Source organism: Schistocerca cancellata, chromosome 3 (genome assembly GCF_023864275.1).
Source record: "Schistocerca cancellata isolate TAMUIC-IGC-003103 chromosome 3, iqSchCanc2.1, whole genome shotgun sequence".
Lineage (NCBI taxonomy): Eukaryota > Metazoa > Arthropoda > Insecta > Orthoptera > Acrididae > Schistocerca > Schistocerca cancellata.
Window position 1 is genome coordinate 740,304,998 of NC_064628.1, and position 21,971 is coordinate 740,326,968.

General features: G+C 37.0%; 1 protein-coding gene across 2 annotated transcripts in view; it reads left to right on the forward strand.

Annotated features, from left to right (window-relative positions):
• Positions 1-21,749, forward strand: part of LOC126175743 (integrin beta-PS) — a 130,744-nt gene extending 108,995 nt beyond the window's left edge. For both annotated transcript variants that reach the window (XM_049922698.1, XM_049922697.1), the window contains exons 6-14: positions 9,031-9,201; positions 9,323-9,586; positions 9,734-10,021; positions 10,200-10,436; positions 11,290-11,574; positions 11,833-11,959; positions 15,978-16,124; positions 16,985-17,124; positions 17,211-21,749. In XM_049922698.1, the coding sequence (XP_049778655.1) occupies positions 9,031-9,201; positions 9,323-9,586; positions 9,734-10,021; positions 10,200-10,436; positions 11,290-11,574; positions 11,833-11,959; positions 15,978-16,124; positions 16,985-17,124; positions 17,211-17,276 (1,725 nt within the window). In that variant the 3' untranslated portion in view covers positions 17,277-21,749. The remainder of the gene's footprint in view (positions 1-9,030; positions 9,202-9,322; positions 9,587-9,733; positions 10,022-10,199; positions 10,437-11,289; positions 11,575-11,832; positions 11,960-15,977; positions 16,125-16,984; positions 17,125-17,210) is intronic.
• The last annotated feature ends 222 nt before the right edge of the window (positions 21,750-21,971 follow it).

Sequence of the window (21,971 nt, forward strand, 5' to 3'; positions counted from 1 at the left end):
AATTCTCAGAATGAGGAAAGTCTTCTTAGATCTTCAGTATAATCTCTATATTATATTATTGTTAAAGTGAAAGACAGTTAGCAATTTTTTAAAATGGAAGGTGAATGAAATGGTGTTTCTGTGATGTATAATCTGTTGTAAAATTATTAAGATTTCTTTGTACAAATCTGCACTTCTATCTGTTTTTACTTCCCTACTCTGCAAGCCAGTGCCAACTGCATGGCAAAGAGTACACCCCATAGTACCATTAATTAGGGCTTTTTCCAATTCCATTCACCTGAATTATGCTGTATTGTGCCCTTAATTGGTCACTAATTGCTTGTAACGGATCTAGAAATTTAACTTTCTTACTTTATAGTTTCTAAGAAAAGCAAGTAACACAAAATGTTTCCTAACATGTTATGAAATGTTAAAAATCAGTTTTTCCTGAGCGCATGTACTTATCGATTGAGATTAGTTCTGAAAAAAAAGTACTAACATATTCTAATGTTGTGGATTTATTGGAGTGCAAAAATACATAGACATCATTTGTTGGTAAGAGACTAAAAAATTCATTATAGCAAGAGCTTAGTGTCATTCTTTTCGTAAAACTCGTGACGAACTTGATGAGAGTTCTACAGGTTGATGGGATATTAGACTAAAATCTTCCTCCTTTCTGCAGTACTTACAGATAGACAATTTCTGTATTTCTAAGCTGTCTGAAGAAAGTTTATCTTCACCTGGTAATGGCTGTATTTTTCCGCTTAAGAACCCATATTCCACAGGCTGTTCAGAAAATAACACAGCCTTATGAGAATTCTACTAAGCTCCAAAAGTTATTAAACCTGGGCTCTGTGATGCATGAGTGACTTACAATGTTGAATCCTCAGAAAAACCTGTTGTAACCTTTGTTGAGGAATTGCAGCAATACATCATTCAGTTTCTTTCTGTAGTACGGGAATAAGGTCAGAATGAATTTTGTGTGAAGCATCCTTATGATATACCCAAAAGAAAAAAGTAAGAGATAAATGAGGAGACATTGCAAGTATTAGCACTTTTCATCGATCAGTTTTGGCTGAATCTCCGACATTTTCTGTCTTACCGAACCTGTCGTTTAGTGTTTTCTGTCAAAGAATTCTGTGTCTTAGCGTAACTCACATATCTAATGTGCTGGGTGACAGTGAATACCTTCCACTGTAATACGTACCTCATTTCTTCCTCAGTTAAACAAGGACCATACCTGCAACAAAAAAGAAGCATTCTTCCATAAGGTTGCACAACTTTTTGAACATTCTGTAAATGGAATGTGATTTCTTATGTCTGTTTCATGGTTGCTGCATTGTATAAAACACAATTTGAGGTGTATATTGGTTGAGAAGTATGATTCAGTTGGATTTAAGAGACTTGAATCGCACTTCAATTTTACTCTGGTGATGTTTAATTCCATATACACTACATGATCGAAAGTATCCAGTCACCTGGCTGAAAACGACTTGACAAGCTCGTGACGCCCTCGATCAGTAATGCTGGAAGTAAATATGGTGTTGGCCCACCCTTAGTCTTGATGACAGCTTCCACTCTCACAGGCATACATTCAGTCAGGTGCTGGAAGGTTTCTTGGGGAATAGAAACCTGTTCTTCACAGAGTGCTGTGCTGAGGACAGGTATCAATGTCAGTCGGTGAGGCCTGGCACAAAGTCGGCATTCCAAAACATCCCAAAGGTGTTCTATAGGATTCAGGTCAGGACACTGTGCAGGCCAGACAATTACAGGAATGTTATTGTCGTGTAACCACTCCACCATAGTCCGTGCATTATGAACAGGTGCTCGATCGTGTTGAAAGATGCAGTCCCCATCCCCGAATTGCTCTTCAACAGTGGGAAGCAAGAAGGTGCTTAAAAGATCAGTGTAGGCCTGTGCTGTGATAGCACCATGCAAAACAACAAGGGGTGCAAGCCCCCTCCATGAAAAACACGACCACACCTTAACACCACCACCTCCGAATTTTACTGTTGGCACTACATACACTGGCAGATGATGTTCACTGGGCATTCGCCATGCCCACACAATGTTTTTCCACTGTTCAGTTGTCTCATGTTTACACTCATTACACCAAGCAAACTGTCATTTGACATTTACTGGCTTGATGTGTGGCGTATGAGCAGCCACTCGACCATGAAATCCAACTTTTCTCACCTCCCACCTAACCGTCGTAGTACTTGCAGTGGATCCTGATGCAGTTTGGAATTCCTGTGTGATGGTCTGTATAAATGTCCGCCTATTTCACATTACGACCCTCTCCAACTGTTGGCGGTCTTCAGTCAACAGACGAGGTCGGCGTGTATGCTTTTGCACTGTACATGTCCCTTCAAGTTTCCACTTCACTATCACATCAAAAACCTAGGGATGTTCAGGAGTGCGGAAGTCTCGCATACAGACAGATAACACAAGTGACACCAAATCACCTGACAACGTTTGAAGTCCGTGAGTTCTGCACAATGCACGTAATATGAAAAACATATGTTTTTGAGGGTGTCGGATATTTTTGATCATATAGTGTACATAGTGTTGTTAGTGTTGTATAAGTTGAGACTGTGATACATTTTGCACAAATCTTAATTGTTTCCAGACACTTTACACAAAATTTAAAGAAACCGGTGTAATTAGGTCCTTATTTCAGATTGATTTGTTTGTGTCTATCTTTCATTAGCTCAAGTTAAAGTACTTCAGACTGTTACCAGTTTCAAATTATGCTATTTCATTACCAAGTTTTTTCTGAAATTATCAGAAGTAAACAGGTACATACAGGATATAATAGAGGGAAACACTCCACGTGGGAAAAATATATTTAAAAAGAAAGATGATGAGACTTACCAAACAAAAGCGCTGGCAGGTCGATAGACACACAAACACAAACATACACACAAAAAATTCTAGCTTTCGCAACCAACGGTTGCCTCGTCAGGAAAGAGGGAAGGAGAGGGAAAGACAAAAGGATATGGGTTTTAAGGGAGAGGGTAAGGAGTCATTCCAATTCCGGGAGCGGAAAGACTTACCTTAGGGGGAAAAAAGGACAGGTGTACACTCGCGCACACACACACACACACACACATATCCATCCGCATATACACAGACACAAGCAGACATTTGTAAAGGCAAAGAGTTTGGGCAGAGATGTCAGTCGGGACGGAAGTACAGAGGCAAAGATGATGTTGAAAGACAGGTGAGGTATGAGCGGCGGCAGATTGAAATTAGAAATTAGCGGAGATTGAGGCCTCGCGGATAGCGAGAAGAGAGGATATGCTGAAGGGCAAGTTCCCATCTCCGGAGTTCTGACAGGTTGGTGTTAGTGGGAAGTATCCAGATAACCCGGACGGTGTAACACTGTGCCAAGATGTGCTGGCCGTGCACCAAGGCATGTTTAGCCACAGGGTGATCCTCATTACCAACAAACACTGTCTGCCTGTGTCCATTCATGCGAATGGACAGTTTGTTGCTGGTCATTCCCACATAGAACGCTTCACAGTGTAGGCAGGTCAGTTGGTAAATCACGTGGGTGCTTTTACCAACTGACCTGCCTACACTGTGAAGCGTTCTATGTGGGAATGACCAGCAACAAACTGTCCATTCGCATGAATGGACACAGGCAGACAGTGTTTGTTGGTAATGAGGATCACCCTGTGGCTAAACATGCCTTGGTGCACGGCCAGCACATCTTGGCACAGTGTTACACCGTCCGGGTTATCTGGATACTTCCCACTAACACCAACCTGTCAGAACTCCGGAGATGGGAACTTGCCCTTCAGCATATCCTCTCTTCTCGCTATCCGCGAGGCCTCAATCTCCGCTAATTTCTAATTTCAATCTGCCGCCGCTCATACCTCACCTGTCTTTCAACATCATCTTTGCCTCTGTACTTCCGTCCCGACTGACATCTCTGCCCAAACTCTTTGCCTTTACAAATGTCTGCTTGTGTCTGTGTATATGCGGATGGATATGTGTGTGTGTGTGCGCGAGTGTACACCTGTCCTTTTTTCCCCCTAAGGTAAGTCTTTCCGCTCCCGGGATTGGAATGACTCCTTACCCTCTCCCTTAAAACCCATATCCTTTTGTCTTTCCCTCTCCTTCCCTCTTTCCTGACGAGGCAACCGTTGGTTGCGAAAGCTAGAATTTTTTGTGTGTATGTTTGTGTTTGTGTGTCTATCGACCTGCCAGCGCTTTTGTTTGGTAAGTCTCATCATCTTTCTTTTTAGGTACATACAGGATAGGTACATATGGGACTATCCACCACTTAATGCGTCCCCCATACAGGTAACGATCATCTTTAGTCATTTCATTTTTATTGAATCCAAGATTTCCCAGTTTTGTATTGTTTTTTCTGGTCATTCTATCTTTAAAATAGTTTTTGTTCATAACATATGTCGTATGTGTCAGATTTAATTTTATTTTTCTGAGAATGTGCCTCAGACAGCATGCTGATTGTATACTAATTAGATTGCCCATTAAAAACAGCTAACCAATTTTTTTTCTGCTTTGAAACATTTAGTTAAGTAGAGGCAGACCATGATATTAACTGGGAATGAAAGTCAGTTTATGTTATGTGTAAAGGTGAAGTTTACATGTCATTTATTGGATGGGGTTTGTTTGTTTTCATATTATGCTAACATTGCAAAGTTCTATTCATCTGTTACACAATATTGATGACAAATGAGACAGGATATTTTTCAGAATACAAAACTTTCTTTTGAAGCAATGTTCTTGGAGGACGCAAATGTTTGTAATTTTTATTTATGTTTGACATTGTGTCAATTTCGAGGTGATCTGAAAGTTATAGTATTCTTGAAGAATTAAGTTAGCCAAGATCGCTTGCAGTTCTTTTTATTATTATGATTGGTTTCGACAGATCTATGCTGTCATCTTCGGATCTGAAAGTTACAAAACATATAGTGTCAATTTTTAAAAAAATAGGATTTTCAGTTAAATATATATTGTCATCCATTACATATAAACCTATAATAAACTGTCATTTTCTGACAATACGTTTACAATAAACTTATTTCAGATTATACATCAACACAGAGCCGTATCAAAAGTCTAGAAAGAGAACGTCATTAAGGTAACAGTGCAAGACAAATATAGACCGTAGCTGTCGACCACTCCATGAAATACTGTCAGGTTCACATAATTTGATTCTTCATGCCATATAAAACACTTTAGCACATCTACAATATTTTTTAATAACCCGTCATGCGATTAATACAAAATTTTGTAATGAACATGCTGTACTTAGACCACAGGCACCACATCACTGCCACATAAAAGGTAGTGTATTTCATTTATATGGTCCAAAGAATACAATTACATGAACCTGATAGTATTTCACAGAGTAATTTTGATGGTCCACAGCTATGGCCTGTGTTTTCCTGGCTTATAGTTACCTTGAAGACCTTTTTTGTCAGGGCTTTTGATATGGCTCTGTGTTGATAAGTAATCTGAACTACGTTTACTGTAAACTTCCTGTTACAAAATGACAGTTTATTATATGTTTACATGTAATAGATGACAATGTATATTTCACTGTAAATTTTATTTTTTAAAAAATTGATGCTATATATTTTCCAAACACACTTTTTTTTAAAAATTGAGATTTAAAGTGTTAAATAAATTGTCTTGGGAATAATTTTAATGAGATTAGAGAGAAGACATAATTGCAGTGTGCCACATATATTGATTAGTGAACATCACTATGTAAAGAGTGACAGAAATTGTGAATTACATCTGTTATGAATGCGAGGGGTTTTCAGTCATACAAATACAGCACTACAATATAATTTGATAGATTAAAAAATCTGCTCACCAAGTGATGGCAGGAGAAGACACATATAAAAGTTAAGAACATTGCCAAGATTTTGGAGCCAGTGGCTTCTTCTTCTGGCAGAAGGGTTGTAGGGGAGGGAAGAGGGATGAAGGAACAGGACTGAGGTGGTTTTAAAAATGGGGAGAGTTTTGTGAAAGTCATCCAGAGCCATGGGTCAAGGGAGACTTGCCGGACATGATGAGAAGGAAAACCTGCTCATTGGGGACTGCATCAGATGAGATTTGAAAACCTAAGAGTTTAAAGGTGGGAGATAGGGTATCAAGCAAGACAGAGGTTACTGAAAAAATATCATGCAAAAGTTTGTTTTGTCAGTAATCTCTGTCTTGCTTATTATCCTATCTTCCACCTTTAAGATCTCATGTTCTTAAATCTCATCAGCCGCTTGGCCGAGCTGTTCTAGGCGCTTCAGTCCGGAACCGCACTACTGCTACGGTCGCAGGTTCAAATACTGCATCGGGCATGGATGTGTGTGATGTCCTTTGGTAAGTAAGGTTTAAGCATTTCTAAGTCTAAGGGACTGATGACCTCAGATGTTAAGTCCCATAGTGCTTAGAGCCATTTGAACCATTTGTCTTAAATCTCATTCGGTGCAGTGCCCAACAATCAGTCTGTCGTTCTCATTGCTTCTGGTAAGTCTCCTCTGACGTGGTGTTCTGGGCACTTTTACATAACTTTCCCCATTTCCTTAACCTTGCCAGTCCTTTTCCATCATCCCTCTTCCTTCCCCTTCAACTCTTCTGCCAGAAGAAGAAGTCACTGGCTCCAAAAGCTTCTACATCTACATCTATACTCTACAAACCACCACGAGGTGCATGGCAGAGGGTACATCCTGTTGTGCCAGTTATTAGGGTGTCTTCCTGTTCCATTGATGTATGGAGCGCAGGAAGAATAGCTGTTTGAATGCTTTTGTGAGTGCAATAATTATTCTAATCTTATCCTCACTATTCCAGTGTGAGCGATACATATGGGGTTGTAGTATATCCAAAGGGTAATAATTTAAAGCATTGGATACAACACAATGTCGAGCAGACTCTCCAGCATTGGAGACAACATGGTTTTGATCAGAGACTCCTGAGGAAAGCTAACCCATGTGTACTAGTAACAAGGACTCCACAATAAATGTGCCAAGGAATTCCTATATTCTTTTGGCTGTGGTGGGGCCTGAAGAAGGCGGTAGTGTGCCGCCAAAAGTAGTCATGTGAGACAATAAAGACCTTCTCAAGAGACAGCTGTGGTGGTACTTTTTGTCATATATATCATCAGCTAAAGCCCCTCGTCCATGCAATAGGATGGACATCCATGAATTTGTTAATATACTTTCTTGGGATAACTTGCATCTTTCTTCAGGAGTCTGCCATTTCAGTATCTCTGTGACACTCTCCCTTGGATTACATAGACCATTCATGCTGCCCTTCTCTGTATACTTTCAGTATCCCTTGTTAGTTCTATGTGCTATGGGTCCCACACACTTGAGCAGTATTCTAAGATGGGTCACATGAGTGATTTGTAAGCAATCTCTTTAGTAGACTGATTGCACTTCCTCAGTATTCTACTAATAAACCAAAGTCTGCCACCTTCTTTACTCACAACTGAATCTATATGATCATTCCATTTCATACCTCTACAAAGTGTTACACCCGGGTATTTGTATGACGTGGCCGATTCCAACAGTGACTTATTGAGGTTATGTTCATAGGATATTATGTTTTTTCGTTTTGTGAACTTGGTTGTCTTGATCCAAAGCTTTTAGTATGTCATGTGAGAAAAGTGCGAGTTGCGTTTCACATGATCAGTGTTTTCAAAGACCATGCTGGTAGGCATTGAGACGCTCATTCTGCTCAAGATATCTCATTATTTCTGAGCCCAGAATATGTTCTAAGATTGCACATGTCTTTAACTTTTATTTGTGTTTTCTCCTGCTGCCACTTGATGAGTAAATTTTTTATCTAAATAGCTATAATATAGTATCAGAAATTGATTATTTTCATTGATAAATATAGTACTACATATTAAAAGCTAAACTCAGTTGAGAAAACTGTAAAATTATAAGGAGGTAGAATTATAGAATTATCGTCAGGTGGCAAAATTCCAAGTACTGCTAACACACACACACACACACACACACAAACAAACATTAATGATGATGATGATGATGATGATGATGATGATAAAAGAAGAAATAACACACACTGAATTTTAGTTTTCAATGTTTATCACATTAGTACAAAGTAAAGGAAGGGATTCATGTAGGGTGCAGGAGGGCAAGAGAAGAACCAATCTGAATTTCCTATCAAGACATAGCATTGTAAGTGTATGTACTATGGAGAAGTAATCTTTTTGGATAAAGACTTACGCACGGTGTAACGAATTTGGCTGTTATCCAAAATATGACAACATTCAGTACAATAAGGCCAACCTGCAAAATAAGATGTTTCTGAAGTTCATTTATATTTTGTTCACTGAGCCTTACTGACACGCATGTAGAAAATACACTACAGATGTGTAATACAGTGCAGCTCTTACTTCATAAATCCTTAATTGCTAAAAGTTGACACATTAACATATGCGCCAAAACTAACTTGTAGTACTGCATTAAATGTAACATTGCTTTCTGTAAAAAAAAAAAAAATTGGCTCTTGCTTGTGAAAGAACTGTTTAAATATAAGTGTATGCTTTGTATACTATCCAAGCTTTGACTCTTTACAAAGGAAGTTTTCATGCTTGTAACAGTTTGGAAGTGCTACTGATCTTCAGTTACAAATTTTATGATTACTGTTAGTTTACAAGAAGTGGGAACTAAATGTGCATTGTCTCTAGTACTTGTAATAGATCCTTTTTGTTTTGTGAGAAAATAAATACAGAGTTCACATAAACAGTTCTTTCATTATAGCTAGTAATTTTCAAAATTCTGCTTTAACCATTTAAAAATGAAGTAGTTGTAACATAAAAGCTGTGTGATGTTTGCATGCTGGATTAGAAATTAGTAGAATCTTTGTATAAATGTTATTCAAGAATTAATATGATAGCAAATTCTTCTTTATATAGCCCTTGAAAAATTCAAGTGAATATTTTATTCTTAAATCTTAAAGTTGGATATTGGAATATGGTAAGTATTGCATTTTAGGTAAGTAAAGTACTGAAATTATTTTTTATGTCCAATTTTCCTCCTTTAGGATAAAGTGAGAGATGCAGCAGTGTCAGGAAATCTGGATGCTCCTGAAGGCGGTTTTGATGCTATCATGCAGGCAGTTGTCTGTAGAGACAAAATAGGCTGGAGAGAGAAGGCCCGACGACTCCTTGTGTTCTCTACGGATGCTGGATTCCACTATGCTGGTGATGGCAAGGTATGACTGTGACTGCTTGTACTCATATCTGTATTCATCATAATATGTCCAGTTGGGCTGTTGTAATGTTTACATCTGGTTATTGTTGCTTAGCACTTATCCAATAATTGGCCAATTACAGCTTGGTGGCATTGTTAAGCCAAATGATGGGGAGTGTCACTTGGACAGTAGTGGGCTTTATACTCACTCAACTATACAAGATTATCCGTCTATATCACAGCTGAATTTGAAAGTCAGAGACAACTCAATTCATGTGATATTTGCTGTGACTGCTGAGCAGTTTTCTGTGTATGACCAGCTGCGGACATATGTTGAAGGCTCATCATCAGGACAGCTGTCTGCAGATTCTTCAAATGTTGTAGATCTTGTAAAAGATCAGTACAATGTAAGTTTCTTAAATCACCAATAATTGAATCAGTTGTAATAATGAACCACTTATGTAAACAATATAATTTTTGCTGTTAAAATATGTAATTTTGCCGATTTATGGCAGTATTAATTGTTAAATTTAGGCATATGATTTGTGTTACAGAAAATTTCTTCATCCGTGGAAATGAAAGATAATGCCAGCAGTGCAGTGAGAATCACATATTATACAAGTGGCTTATCTGGAGGAGCAATGAAGCAAACGCATAAGGTTGATGGTTTGAAAGTGGGTTCAAAAGTTAAGTTTGAAGCAGAAATTGAAGTGACAGAGTGCCCAAAGAACCGAAAAGATTGGCAGCAGCTTATCCGGATTTATCCAGTTGGTGTCAATGAAAGTCTTCTTGTGGATTTAACAATATTAGGCGACTGCCCTTGTGAACGCAAGTCACATCCTGTAAGTGTTTATAGGATTTTAGACGTGTATGTTTAAGGTTGAAAAATGGGCATCTCAGTTCTAAAACTAGTAAATTAATCTCCACGTAGGAAAAGAACTATTTTTTCTAGACTGCTCATATAATGAAGAAAATATGCATCTATTTTGAATTTGATTTGAATTTTCATCTCCTGTTTAGACTTACAAAGAAAATGCCATTGAATGTTCGGGAGCTGGAACATATATGTGTGGCATATGTAAATGTGATGCTCAACACTTTGGTCGCAAGTGTGAATGCAGCAGTGAGAGTGGAGGCAAAGAATTTGAAGGTGTGAACACATGCCGACCAGACAACACATCAACTGTTGACTGTTCAGGACGGGGAACATGTATATGTGGAGTGTGTGAGTGTGATTCTCGGCCCAATCCGTATGAGGTAGGTAATATCTGAGACTTCTTTATAACTATTTGTTAGAGCTTCAATAATGCATATTAAATTGAATGTTTCCAGTGTTATTCATTCTTTCCCATAGTCCATTTCTGTACTTGCTTCCTCTTTTCCCTCCTCATAACACTTATCAGTGAGTCAGTTTGCTCTGTTCAGGGTACTCCTACTGTTTTTATATAAGTAAGTTATTTTTTTCTTAATGTTGATGACCATTGAATATTTGATATACTAGTTGCCTGCGGAGCTGGCAGTATCAGTTTCCATTCATACTGAAGAAATGACAAATGTCTCTCTAAAAGCTTTAATGAGTGATGATGTTAGATTTCAAAACTGACAGAAGATATTTAGGTATTAATGTGTTTCAGTACAATGATAACTATTCAGATTACAAAGACTTGCTCTATTACAGATGAATTATCACAGTGTATCTTCATAAACTCCCATTCCTCCAAGATACTAAAGGACATAAAAAAAGATAAGAAAAGGAAATTAAAGAGTTAAAAAGTATGTTGGTTTTAAACTTCTGTCCGGAGAGAGAATGTGTCAGTGTTCTCATTGAAAGGCTTGTAAATTTGCAAGGTCTATTCACAGCAGGATGTTCATGAAAGTGCCTTTTTAATTGGCCTGGACTGTTCATAGATTTCAGACTGTAGTTGGCTAATAAGTGAATTGTAATACTAAAATTTGTACTAATAAAATAGTATTCTTTCATACCTCATAGTACCACACTGTGTGTACTAGTCAGGGTTTTGTTGTGACATTTTTCTTAACTGAAAATAAATTCTAAAATTCAAATAATCCTCTGAATATAGCATTTATCATCTTTCTTAAAATTTTGCAGGTTGTATCAGGAACATATTGTGAATGTGACAATTTCACATGTGAATATTCTCATGGTGAAATATGCTCTGGCCCCAGTCATGGTATCTGTGATTGTGGAAAATGTAAATGTAAGCCGGAGTGGACAGGTGTTGCTTGTGACTGTCCAGTGTCCAACCAGACTTGTATATCACCCATCAATGGGGAGGTATGTTCTGGACATGGCGAATGTAACTGTGGAACTTGTTTGTGTGATGACGATGGTGGTGAGAATCGTTACACAGGAAAATTCTGTGAAAGGCGACCGGTAAGTTTCTCAGTTCTTTTGCAACTGGTTGCATTTCTTCATATTGCTATACGTTGTTAATAACATTGACACATACATAAAAAGAGGGAAAGTGTATTATTCCTTCCAGAAATTTCGATTGTTGTTATAATATTGATACAGGTCTTCTTAATGTGTTATGGAACATAATAGTATCTGAAAGCTTCACAATAGGTACTTTCTTTGATTTGTTTATCCTGACTATAATTTTATATCATAGTTCCTTAATTTTTGTTTCAGGGTGTGAAACCACCTTGTGCTGTGTTTAAAGACTGTGTGCAATGTCAAATGTATCATAAAGGAATTCTAACAGAAGAAGAATGTGCAAATTGCACATTTGTACCAATTTCTGTTGATTATGTTGAAGGTACAGTTTTTCATTTTAAATGTTTTGATATTTGTCTTATATGTTGGACCATTCAGTCAAATTCTGGCACATCTGTTAGCATACTTCGGTTGTTCTTTCTTTTATATGTGCAAACCATATGAGCCATCTTCCCTCTACTTCATTCCTTTTCCGCTTTGTCATTCTGTCTTCAGTCATTAGTTTCTGTTATCTTCTTTTCATTGTCACTGTGTCTGTCAAGTCTGTCATTTCATACAACAAGTTTTTGTATTTGTACACACATTTGAAAAGGTGAGAAAACACTTCAAGCTTATCGGATTTCGTGTACTAAAATCATTATTTCATGATAATCTGGTTTGCACTAAAGACTGTGTTTAGATGATCACATAAATCTTTCTTTTTATGCTATACCTTAGTATTGTTCACAGAATTATTTTACATTATGGAAACCCAAATTGAAAAGATTACAGGCTTCTTCAGCCAATACGACAATAAAATACTCTGCTGAGAAACACTATGAGTGTGAAACCTGAAATGAGGCTGTTGTTTATCTTCGTGTCTAAAAATAAAAAAGAACTGGTATTTAAATTGGAATTAGAAGTTAGTTGAACATATTCAGTGATATTTTAACTTACAAGTTTTGTCTGTTCCCTATCATCATTATTTCTTGCTATTGTCCACCAAAAAAAAAAAAAAAAAAAAAAATGCAATTTCCACAGAGATCAAGCCATTAAAGACCCAGGTGAAGAGGTTCATCCTTATTTAAGGCAGTCAAAAGTAATTTTATTCTGCAGGAGTGGAGCAAATTAGAAATCCAGTTCTCCATAACACAATTTAAAATTTTTATGGAGCAGAGTATTTGCATGCATTAAAATTGAAAGGAGGTCACCATCAGATAATCATTTTCTGTTAAGATATCCTCAGAATACTCTTTTCCAACAAATTTCACACCAGTAAAATGACCAAAACTGAATATGTGTAACACAGCATTGCACAGTGTATATGCTTCTTGCCTGTTGCTGAAAATGGTGCAGGTGGGAGGTGAAGATAGTAAAAACCGGTTTTTCAAAACTACCAATCAACAAAAAAGAGGTTTTAACACTGCTTTTCTTTTTTATGAAAAAGTTATTGTAGGAAATAGTGCCAAAATTGTACATCGCCAAGAATGGCAACCAGAGTGAGGAATGTCAGCACTGTTTTCAAAATGCATTTGAGATGTTGTAATACATCTACAAGGAGAATGATGCAGGCTGTTTCTGAAGATACTGTGATTGTCATTACCGATACATAGTACGGGCAAAAAGCAGGTTATCTTGAAATTTACAGCTTATTTGGCAGTAGCACGGAAAGCACTGCAATTTGTAGTAGTACAATGTTGGAACAAGACCAGCAAACTAGATTAGTCATACTGACAAAGTCAGTTAGAGATCCATGAGAGTGCTTTGGAGTCTGAGGACAAAATCATCCAGACAACCCAAGATGTCCAGAAGCAGTCTGACAATGCAGAGTGTGGTAACACACTGGGTTACCACGTAGATGTTGAGCTCCTGCCATTGTTTACAACATTGACCATCATAGCACAACAGGCACATACGACACACCAGTCACTCCGCATCTACTATTGTAAAGCGGGGCCGCCAGAGGGAGACGCACAGCCAAGCGACCACTCACGATGGCTGGGCTTATTGCTGGGTACTAGTCATGAAAGGGGAATGTCTCAGCTAGTACTGAACTTTTTGAGAAGTTGTAACACTCTGACTAAAATAACTTTGTGATTGATGTTTCAGCAAGTTGAGCGGCAGGTGACAGCCACTAGCTGATTGTTGCTCATTTTCAAGCACCACATGCTTGCTGTGGTGCTTGTTTTGTAGGTACCTGCAGAGCTTCATCTAATATGTTTGGCTACTTAATGGTAGCACTGGTCCCTGTCACTGCAATCTGTAAATCACAAAGTTTTACTCAGACTATAACAGTATAACTAGTATTTTTAAGTCAAGTGCAGTGTTCAGTGACACCACCTGTGATGTAGACTCTTGGAAAAGATCATATGATAACAGTAGGGGGTGCAGGCAACAGTTTGATTTGCAACCTCTTTATAAAGTAGAGGATTATATTGGGCACAAATGTTCTCCATACTACTGTGAAGATCACATCACTTTTTAAGTGGAATGACGAACTCCATGATGAAGCATTCCATGAGATGTATTAATATATAACTTGAAAAATCACTGAGGATAGGGGATGTTCACACAAGAATGTGACTGATGCATCTCTGCCCCTCACTCAGTCAAATCATATGCAGCATGATTTGCATTGGTGTGATTCTGATAAGAGGTCATGTGAAAGGTTTGTTACTAGAAGAATCTAGTCTAACTAAAGTAGTTCTGTCCTATTCCAGTGATTTCCAGTTTTTTCCTTTGGCATTTTTCAGACAGATTCATGTGGAAGACAAAACTGCTAAATAAATACAATTACAATAGAAACAGCTATGAGCAAACACTGTGCCATGGACAAAGCCATGGATATTTGAAAAATAGGTATTCCTCAAGATCCATCTTCCTTGATGTTTACTTTCATTTCGTTGAATCTCACATCCAAATCTCGATTCATATAAAACCAATCAATAAGCAACATTACCTTCACTTTCACAGCTGCCACACTTTCCACATCAGACACTCCCTTCCCTACAGCTTAGATATCTAATCTCATACGCACGCTCATACATCAGTTACCTAAACATCTATGTAAACGATTCACAGACGTTTCTCTCCTGCAGTGCACAAATATTGTTCAGAAATAAATCTCCAGGGCATTATTCTCTTCTGACAAATACAGTTCCCATTTTAAGAAAAAATTTTCCCATTTTAACAAAAAAATTTCCCATTTTAACAAAAAATTTTCCCATTTTAACAAAAATTTTGAAGTGCACTCCTCTTGCCACCTAATTTTGCATGGGTCTCAAATACTTCAGTACATTACTCTGCCAAGGCTGTTACTTGTAATGAGATAATATCCCATGATATTGTGCATGCACCACCCACTATCACCTTATGTCACCCTCCTGATCTCTGTAATGTCCTTGTTGAAAACAATATGCCTCCCCAGACCCAAGACTCCTGCCATTGTAATCATTTCCGCCTTATAGACTCAAGACTCCTGCCATTGTAATCATTTCCCCCTTATAACTTGCCCTGTGCATCCACCCACTACCTCTTACATCAGTCCATCAACAAAACCTAAACAGGCTGAGTACATCAATGGTCAAAATAGAACTGTCCTCTTTGGAGACAAACAATACGTGGTTGGTGAACATGCTGTACAGTATGGCTCATGCCTGCCACACCCAAACCACTGCTTGGACATCCCCCTCCCCATGTGATACTATTTTCTGTGGGCTAGGGAAATGCAGATGGGGTCTCCAATATATACTCACATTCCACCACCCTTCTGGACTTAACACACACCCATTTTTTTTATTTGCTATTATTTTTCGTTTAGGTCCCCCCCCCCTCTCTCTCTCTCTCTCTCTCTCTCTCTCTCTCTCTCTCTCTCTCTCTCTCTCTCTCTCTCTTCCTAGTTCCTAATTACAGTATTCATTTCACTTCCTCTTGCTCCATCATTACCTCTGACTGTCATCTCTAGACTGAAGTGCTTACAATTGTAGTATCTTTGACCTCTTCTCTGACACTCCCCCCCCCCCCCCCCTTCATCTTCACCTTGTCATGTCCATGTCCCCACAACAAGTGGAACTCCCCCAACCAGGTGTCTCAGTGATGTGGCCCACCTTTCTAAACTTCTCCTATATACCCATTTTTTGTAACAGTTCCAAAAGTTTTTGTACTTTTATATGTGTGTATTGGCAATACTTAGAATTTTGGCATTTATAGGTAAGAACTGGCTAGCCATTCTGTCTCCATGTACTTTGTGTATGGTTATTAACATTATAGACATTTGGAATAAAAATGTTTCGTGAAGAATTACTCATGATAGTGTTATTATCCTTCTTCTGTGGCTCATCAATATTTTTTATCTCTTTCAGCGGATGAGGATAAGGGAGAAGTTTTCTGCTCTTATTACGATGAAGACGACTGCCAGTTTCGTTTTGTATATGCCTTTAATGACACAGGCCATGTTCTGGTTAGAGCTCAGGAAGAGCTTGACTGCCCTGCAGAAGTTTATGTCTTAGGTAGGTTATGTGTTGTATTAGATCCATTTAGACATTTCTTGAAGTGATTTCCAAATGATAATATTTTGTGCTATATTAACACATTGGAGATCAGCCACTTAGGAGAATATTGGGCCTAGGAAACTGGCTATTTTAAAGCATTACTGGCACATATTTAATTGACGTAGCTTCAAGAGTAATATATACCAAAAAAGAGCCATGCTTCAAGATTTATTTTTTATATTTGCTTCAGTTCTTTGATAAGAGTGTAGGTCTTAAAACAATGATGACAGGAAATATAATTATCATCCCAAGAAAAAATTGCAACGTGAAGTTGAAGTTCATCTTGAGTTTCCAAACTGTCTTGCTCACTCAACAGATGTGATGTATTTGTGGCAGAATTACAGGTAACTGCAAAACCTAACAAGTGCACACACAAAATTACATCAATGCGATCACATTGGCTCAACCATTCACAACAGCAGCTGTTAGGCCTACTAATGTTTCTTTCACAATGAAACTAGAAACTGACAACAGAAGGCAGCACCAGTCAAGGGACAGGTTGCAAGATGTCCATACATTGTTCTCATACAAAGCGAGCCCAGTTTTTGGGCAGTAATTGGCTCACATGTCAATAAAATGATGGCCAGATCTGTATTTAGGTGCAGTCTTTTTAACACAAAATTGCAGCCGAAGCTGTGCTTTGCCTTGGTCACCAAAGTGTTAATGCTTTGTTTATATTACATGCAGTGAGCATTATAGTACTAATCCCAAAAGCTTAACAGAAAAATATTTATTTGCCAGAAGGTTAAGAAAACCCATCAGTTAATATCAGAAAAACAAATCAATGTTGCAACTTTCAGTATGCGTTTTATTTTCAGGAATTGTACTTGGTGTTATAGCTGCAATTGTTCTCATTGGTTTGGCATTCATTTTGCTCTGGAAAGTTCTCACAACAATTCATGATCGACGAGAATTTGCCCGATTTGAAAAGGAACGAATGATGGCCAAATGGGACACTGTAAGAAGAAAACTTCATTTACACTACAACTTTCTCGTATAAAGTTGATTAAATATAAACCTAATTAATGTGTCATGTATTTCCAGGGTGAAAATCCAATCTACAAGCAAGCAACATCTACTTTCAAAAACCCGACATATGCTGGAAAGTGATCTGCTTGTACTGCTTCCTGTAGCAGAGAGACCTTATTTGAAAATTACTGCCTTTACAGTGAGGACCCAGGGGAGCAAAATTTGTGAACTTGATGACTTCAGTAATTTAGTTATACTAATAATTCTATTTGTATGCATAAGATTTATTAGTTGATCTGGAAAAACTCTTTTGGTTTTTACTTTTACATTTTTCTCTGACAAACATTTGTCCATTGGTGCAGATGAATAGAATGCAAAAGTGTTGACTTGGAACAATGCTTTTAAAGGTGAACATATTAGACGGCAGTCAATGCTCAGGTGCATTATTGTGCCTCTTCTTATCTACAGTATTTGTATTTTATATTAGATAATTTACAAATTTTGATTAATATTCAGCACAGTTATTTAAGCAGTGTTTGCGTATGGAAGCATTTGGAAACTTAGTTTTTTCAGAATGTAATGCACAAAATTTTTAATGATCTCAGGCATGTTCTGGTCCATGTTCTTCCATACACACGTAAACCAAGCAAACTAATGCTGTTTAAAATATTTTGATATATCGTCAGACTTTTGAAGTAATAACAGTGCTATGCTGTTTTACAGAATGATATTTATCACATATACTATTGCACTGATTTGACCAGTGCATTCCTTTCAATTTAATATCACTGTCTTTGAGCAGCTTAAACTCCACTGTTATTCATTGACGTTATTTATTATGTTCAGTCCAGTTAATGATAATCAGTTAAAATGTTCCAGCAAGTAATTTTAAACAAGCAGTTTTTGAAGATTTTTTTTCTATGTGGTATTGATGTTTCTAAGGAGATACATATCACATCTTTTGTACCAGTTTTCTGGTGTAGTACATTGAGTTAGATATATGTGGTGCTGTTATTTCTTGTGCTAAGTTGGAGAATAAGTGATCAAAGGAAACGAATGAGTTCAGTGAAATTTACTGGTTTCTTGGTGAATGTCTTACATGATGCCTTCATAACATGATGTGCCTTAGTTTTTTTAAAAAAAGAATGATAGTGTTATGGGATAATCTTCATAAATATGTTTACTGTGCAGTTATATGTGCAACTGAAGTCAATGTTTCTTCGTAGGACACATCCAGTTAAGATGAACATTTAATATTTGTTGATTGTTTTGAATCTCTCTACAAAGCTGTGGCTGAAACATTAACTGGGAAAAATTATTTTAGATTTTATACTGTTTTGTAATACACAAAAATATCTTGTAAATATCTAATATTTATATAAAAGAGGATGATTTTGCCAATTATTTTCAGGAAAGGTTTACGTATACTGACTCCACCTTCATAGGTGCACATGTTGAATAGACATAGTAAAGCTGAGTAAAACAATTATTTGTGTGTGTGTGTGTGTGTGTGTGTGTGTGTGTGTGTGTGTGTGTGTGTAAGAGAAAGAGAGATTATTTTTAAAATTTGTGATAGCTCTTCTCTTAAAAATCGTCATATTGTGATGACATTTACTGTTCTATGTTGGTTTATATGGCATGTGGTTTATAATCACTGGCAGAGAAGCTCTTTGCCCAGTGCGACTCTAATGTCTACCTGCTTTGTTTTAACACAAAATAGATAGTGAGTAATCACTATTTGGTGAAAAAAAATAACTGCTTAATTGAAAAATGGAGCATTTGAGGGTTGCATGATTACTTAAGAGTTTTTTAAGTAGCCAATGCTCCTTAACGACTGAAGTAATGTAGTTATTCTTGTAAAATGGCAGCTTCATTGAGTGCTGTACTTACTGTACAGTTATGACTTACACTATTCACATTACTCATAATACACCTGACCAAAGTCATAACTGTTTGTAATACACTTATTAAGACATCCCTATACTTTTCATTTCAGTCCTCTTTGATATTTGTTCTCCTCTTCTATTTTTCTGTCTGTTCCAGACAAATTCTTTAGTCTCTAGTCTTCCCTTGTCTGCTTAAAGTACTGTCCTATTAACTCTCTCCTTTCAGTGTCTTAAATCTCATTCAGAGCAAGTGCTGCCAATAGAAGAAGAAGAAGAAGAAGAAGAAGATGTTACTTATAATCCGTCTTGACTGCAAATTTTTTATTCATATGACCGGTTTCGGTTCATTCAGAACCATCTTCAGATCTGATATTTCAGTTACAGGAGTAACCCGTCCAAATCCAGCAACTTTCACATGCTGCGTCACAGCATAAGGGAAAATGGAAAGCACTCAAACTCAATCATCAGGAGACACGGGTATAACTCCTTGTCTTTTCTCTTTTTCAACCTAGGTAATAGAGCAGTTTTTCCTTTCTCTCTTCCACCTGTAGGTGTTTCTTTTATTGTCTTCTATATCCTTACATGCCATTTGCTTCTAATGAAACAATACTGTTTGAAGTTCAGAGACTGAATCAGTCTCCAACCTCCATTTCTGTGTCTGTAAGCTGTGCTTACAGTACTTGTTGCTCCTATTCTGATGGCTAGTTGTCCTGTTATGTCTCTCATATCAGGTTCATCTATAACTCATTTTCAGCTGGTATTAAACCCTGTCTTTTTTTGCTCTATTTATTAGCAAGTAACAATTATCACTTTATTTGGAATTTAGATTTACACCAGTTGTTAGGCATGTATGTATTCATAAAAGCTTTAAATACCTTATTTTTCAAACTTTATGTACACTTAAAACTAGAAAGTAAAATTTGCCTTGTGCAATTGCAGTGGAGATAGGGAAAAGAATAGTAACTTGCTTCTTTGCATGTGGTGAAGTAGCATCTCGGGAAACATAGGATTTACACATTATTACTTGTCATTTGAGATGTGTACAGTCATGAATACTGATGTTACTAACACTCAGTTTTAAACTTGTAAATAATCATTGATATAATGTTGATCTGTTTGAGCAAAGATCTGCATTTCATTATCTATTAAAATTTTGTTAATGGAGCTAGCTTTCCATTTAATTGTTACATACACTTCAGAAACTTTTTATTTGTTATTAAGCTGTTTTAAGTTATTTGTGCCATGTGAGTCACAGGATGTGAGGGAAATTTGTGCAGCATAAGATTTTGTGATGCTATGACTTTGTTGTGTGTGATATTGTATGTGACTTTTGAACTTATTTTAACATTGTTTTATATTTTTGTCTAATGTGTGATAACTTGTGTCTCTAAATGTTAAGCATCTCTTTCACATATGAATGGCTGTAACATTTATTGTGCACTGCCATTGATTAGCTTTAAGTAGATCTGTGTGTGTCATGTGCAACATAACTGTGAACTGAAAGTATCTATAGACTGTCGTCTTTAACCGTATTATAAAGTGTGTAAATTGCAGTAGTTTGGAAAAAAAACTAAACACTGTGATTGTTCTGTGTAATAATGAAATTTCTTCCATAACAGTTACCTTGATATTCATTTCAAAAATTTTTCCCTGTTCTGCTAGGTAATTTCAGACATTTTCAAAGTGTATTTATCATCACTACTGTACTTACAATGAGAGCCCCTTGACAAGAGGTAACCATACCACAGCTCTGTCTGCTTTGGTAACATGAGAAATTGTGTTAATAGAAACTGTTTGTAAAAGACCTTTGAGAGATGAATAGGAAGTTCTGGCAATACAGTGTACACATTTTCAATCTGTTATTCCACTGCAAAAGTGTATATTTTCAAAAACAGTTAGTAGTGAAATAAAATAAAGCATTTTTCTGTATTGTGAAAATTCACTGGTGACTCACAGCAACAGGAAGAATGCTGGAATTAGAGAGTGCAGTTTACAAGGGTGATGATGGCAGATTAAAATGATCACAAAAACCTTTGTGGTTTTCCTTGCTAGCTGAGTGACGTGTAAGTAAAATGGTCCCTTGCAAAATCTTTAGACAGTGTGAAAGTGGACTTGTTCATTATTAAGTATCCTTTAAATAGGTTCTCTGTTGGTATCATGTACTTTCCTTTCTCATGTAATTACTTCTTAATTTTAATACCAGATACAGAAGAGGGTCATATAAAGCTTCACTGTAGAACAGAAAAAGAAAACATAATGGATTTTGTCCCGTTTGGAATGAATTGTTAAAGGTCAAACAAAATTTTGAAATTAAACCTCATTCTTATTTTTACAATGCAGTCTACTTGTGAGAGCAGAGCTGAGATGAAGGAATTGACAAGTAGTATGATACAACCAGATTTTGAATTATACAGTAAAACTTTCATTATAACACAACTAAGTTGTGCAGCTCTGTATGGGGAAACATTTTATTGGGAAAGGTACAACTTTGTAATAACAATAAATTCATGGCACATTAAATTTGCTTTGAGAGGTAAGAAAATTTATAAAAGACCTCCTCCTACAGGTGGCTGTATGGTTTCTGATGGTTGGATAGAACATCTGTTGTAAGGATTTGTTACGAACAGAAATCAGTCTCACAGTTCTGGATTTAGTTTGTCCAAGTTGTATTACCACGAACCACTGGTATTATTTGCATGCAAATAATAAACATTGATATGGTCCTGTACACCTCTTGGATGTGTTCATTCATTCATCAACCAGTCAATAGTGAATTCCAACTGCACATGAACTACTATTTCCACCACAGCCCTGACTGTTTTAATAGTGATTCTAAGGATTTACAATAAGTGTGTTATATAGCAATGTGTAGTTTGACAAATTACTGCTACAAACAACAATTTTAAGAGTAAATTCAAATATATAAGGCAAAGGCAGAGCTGCTTCAAGC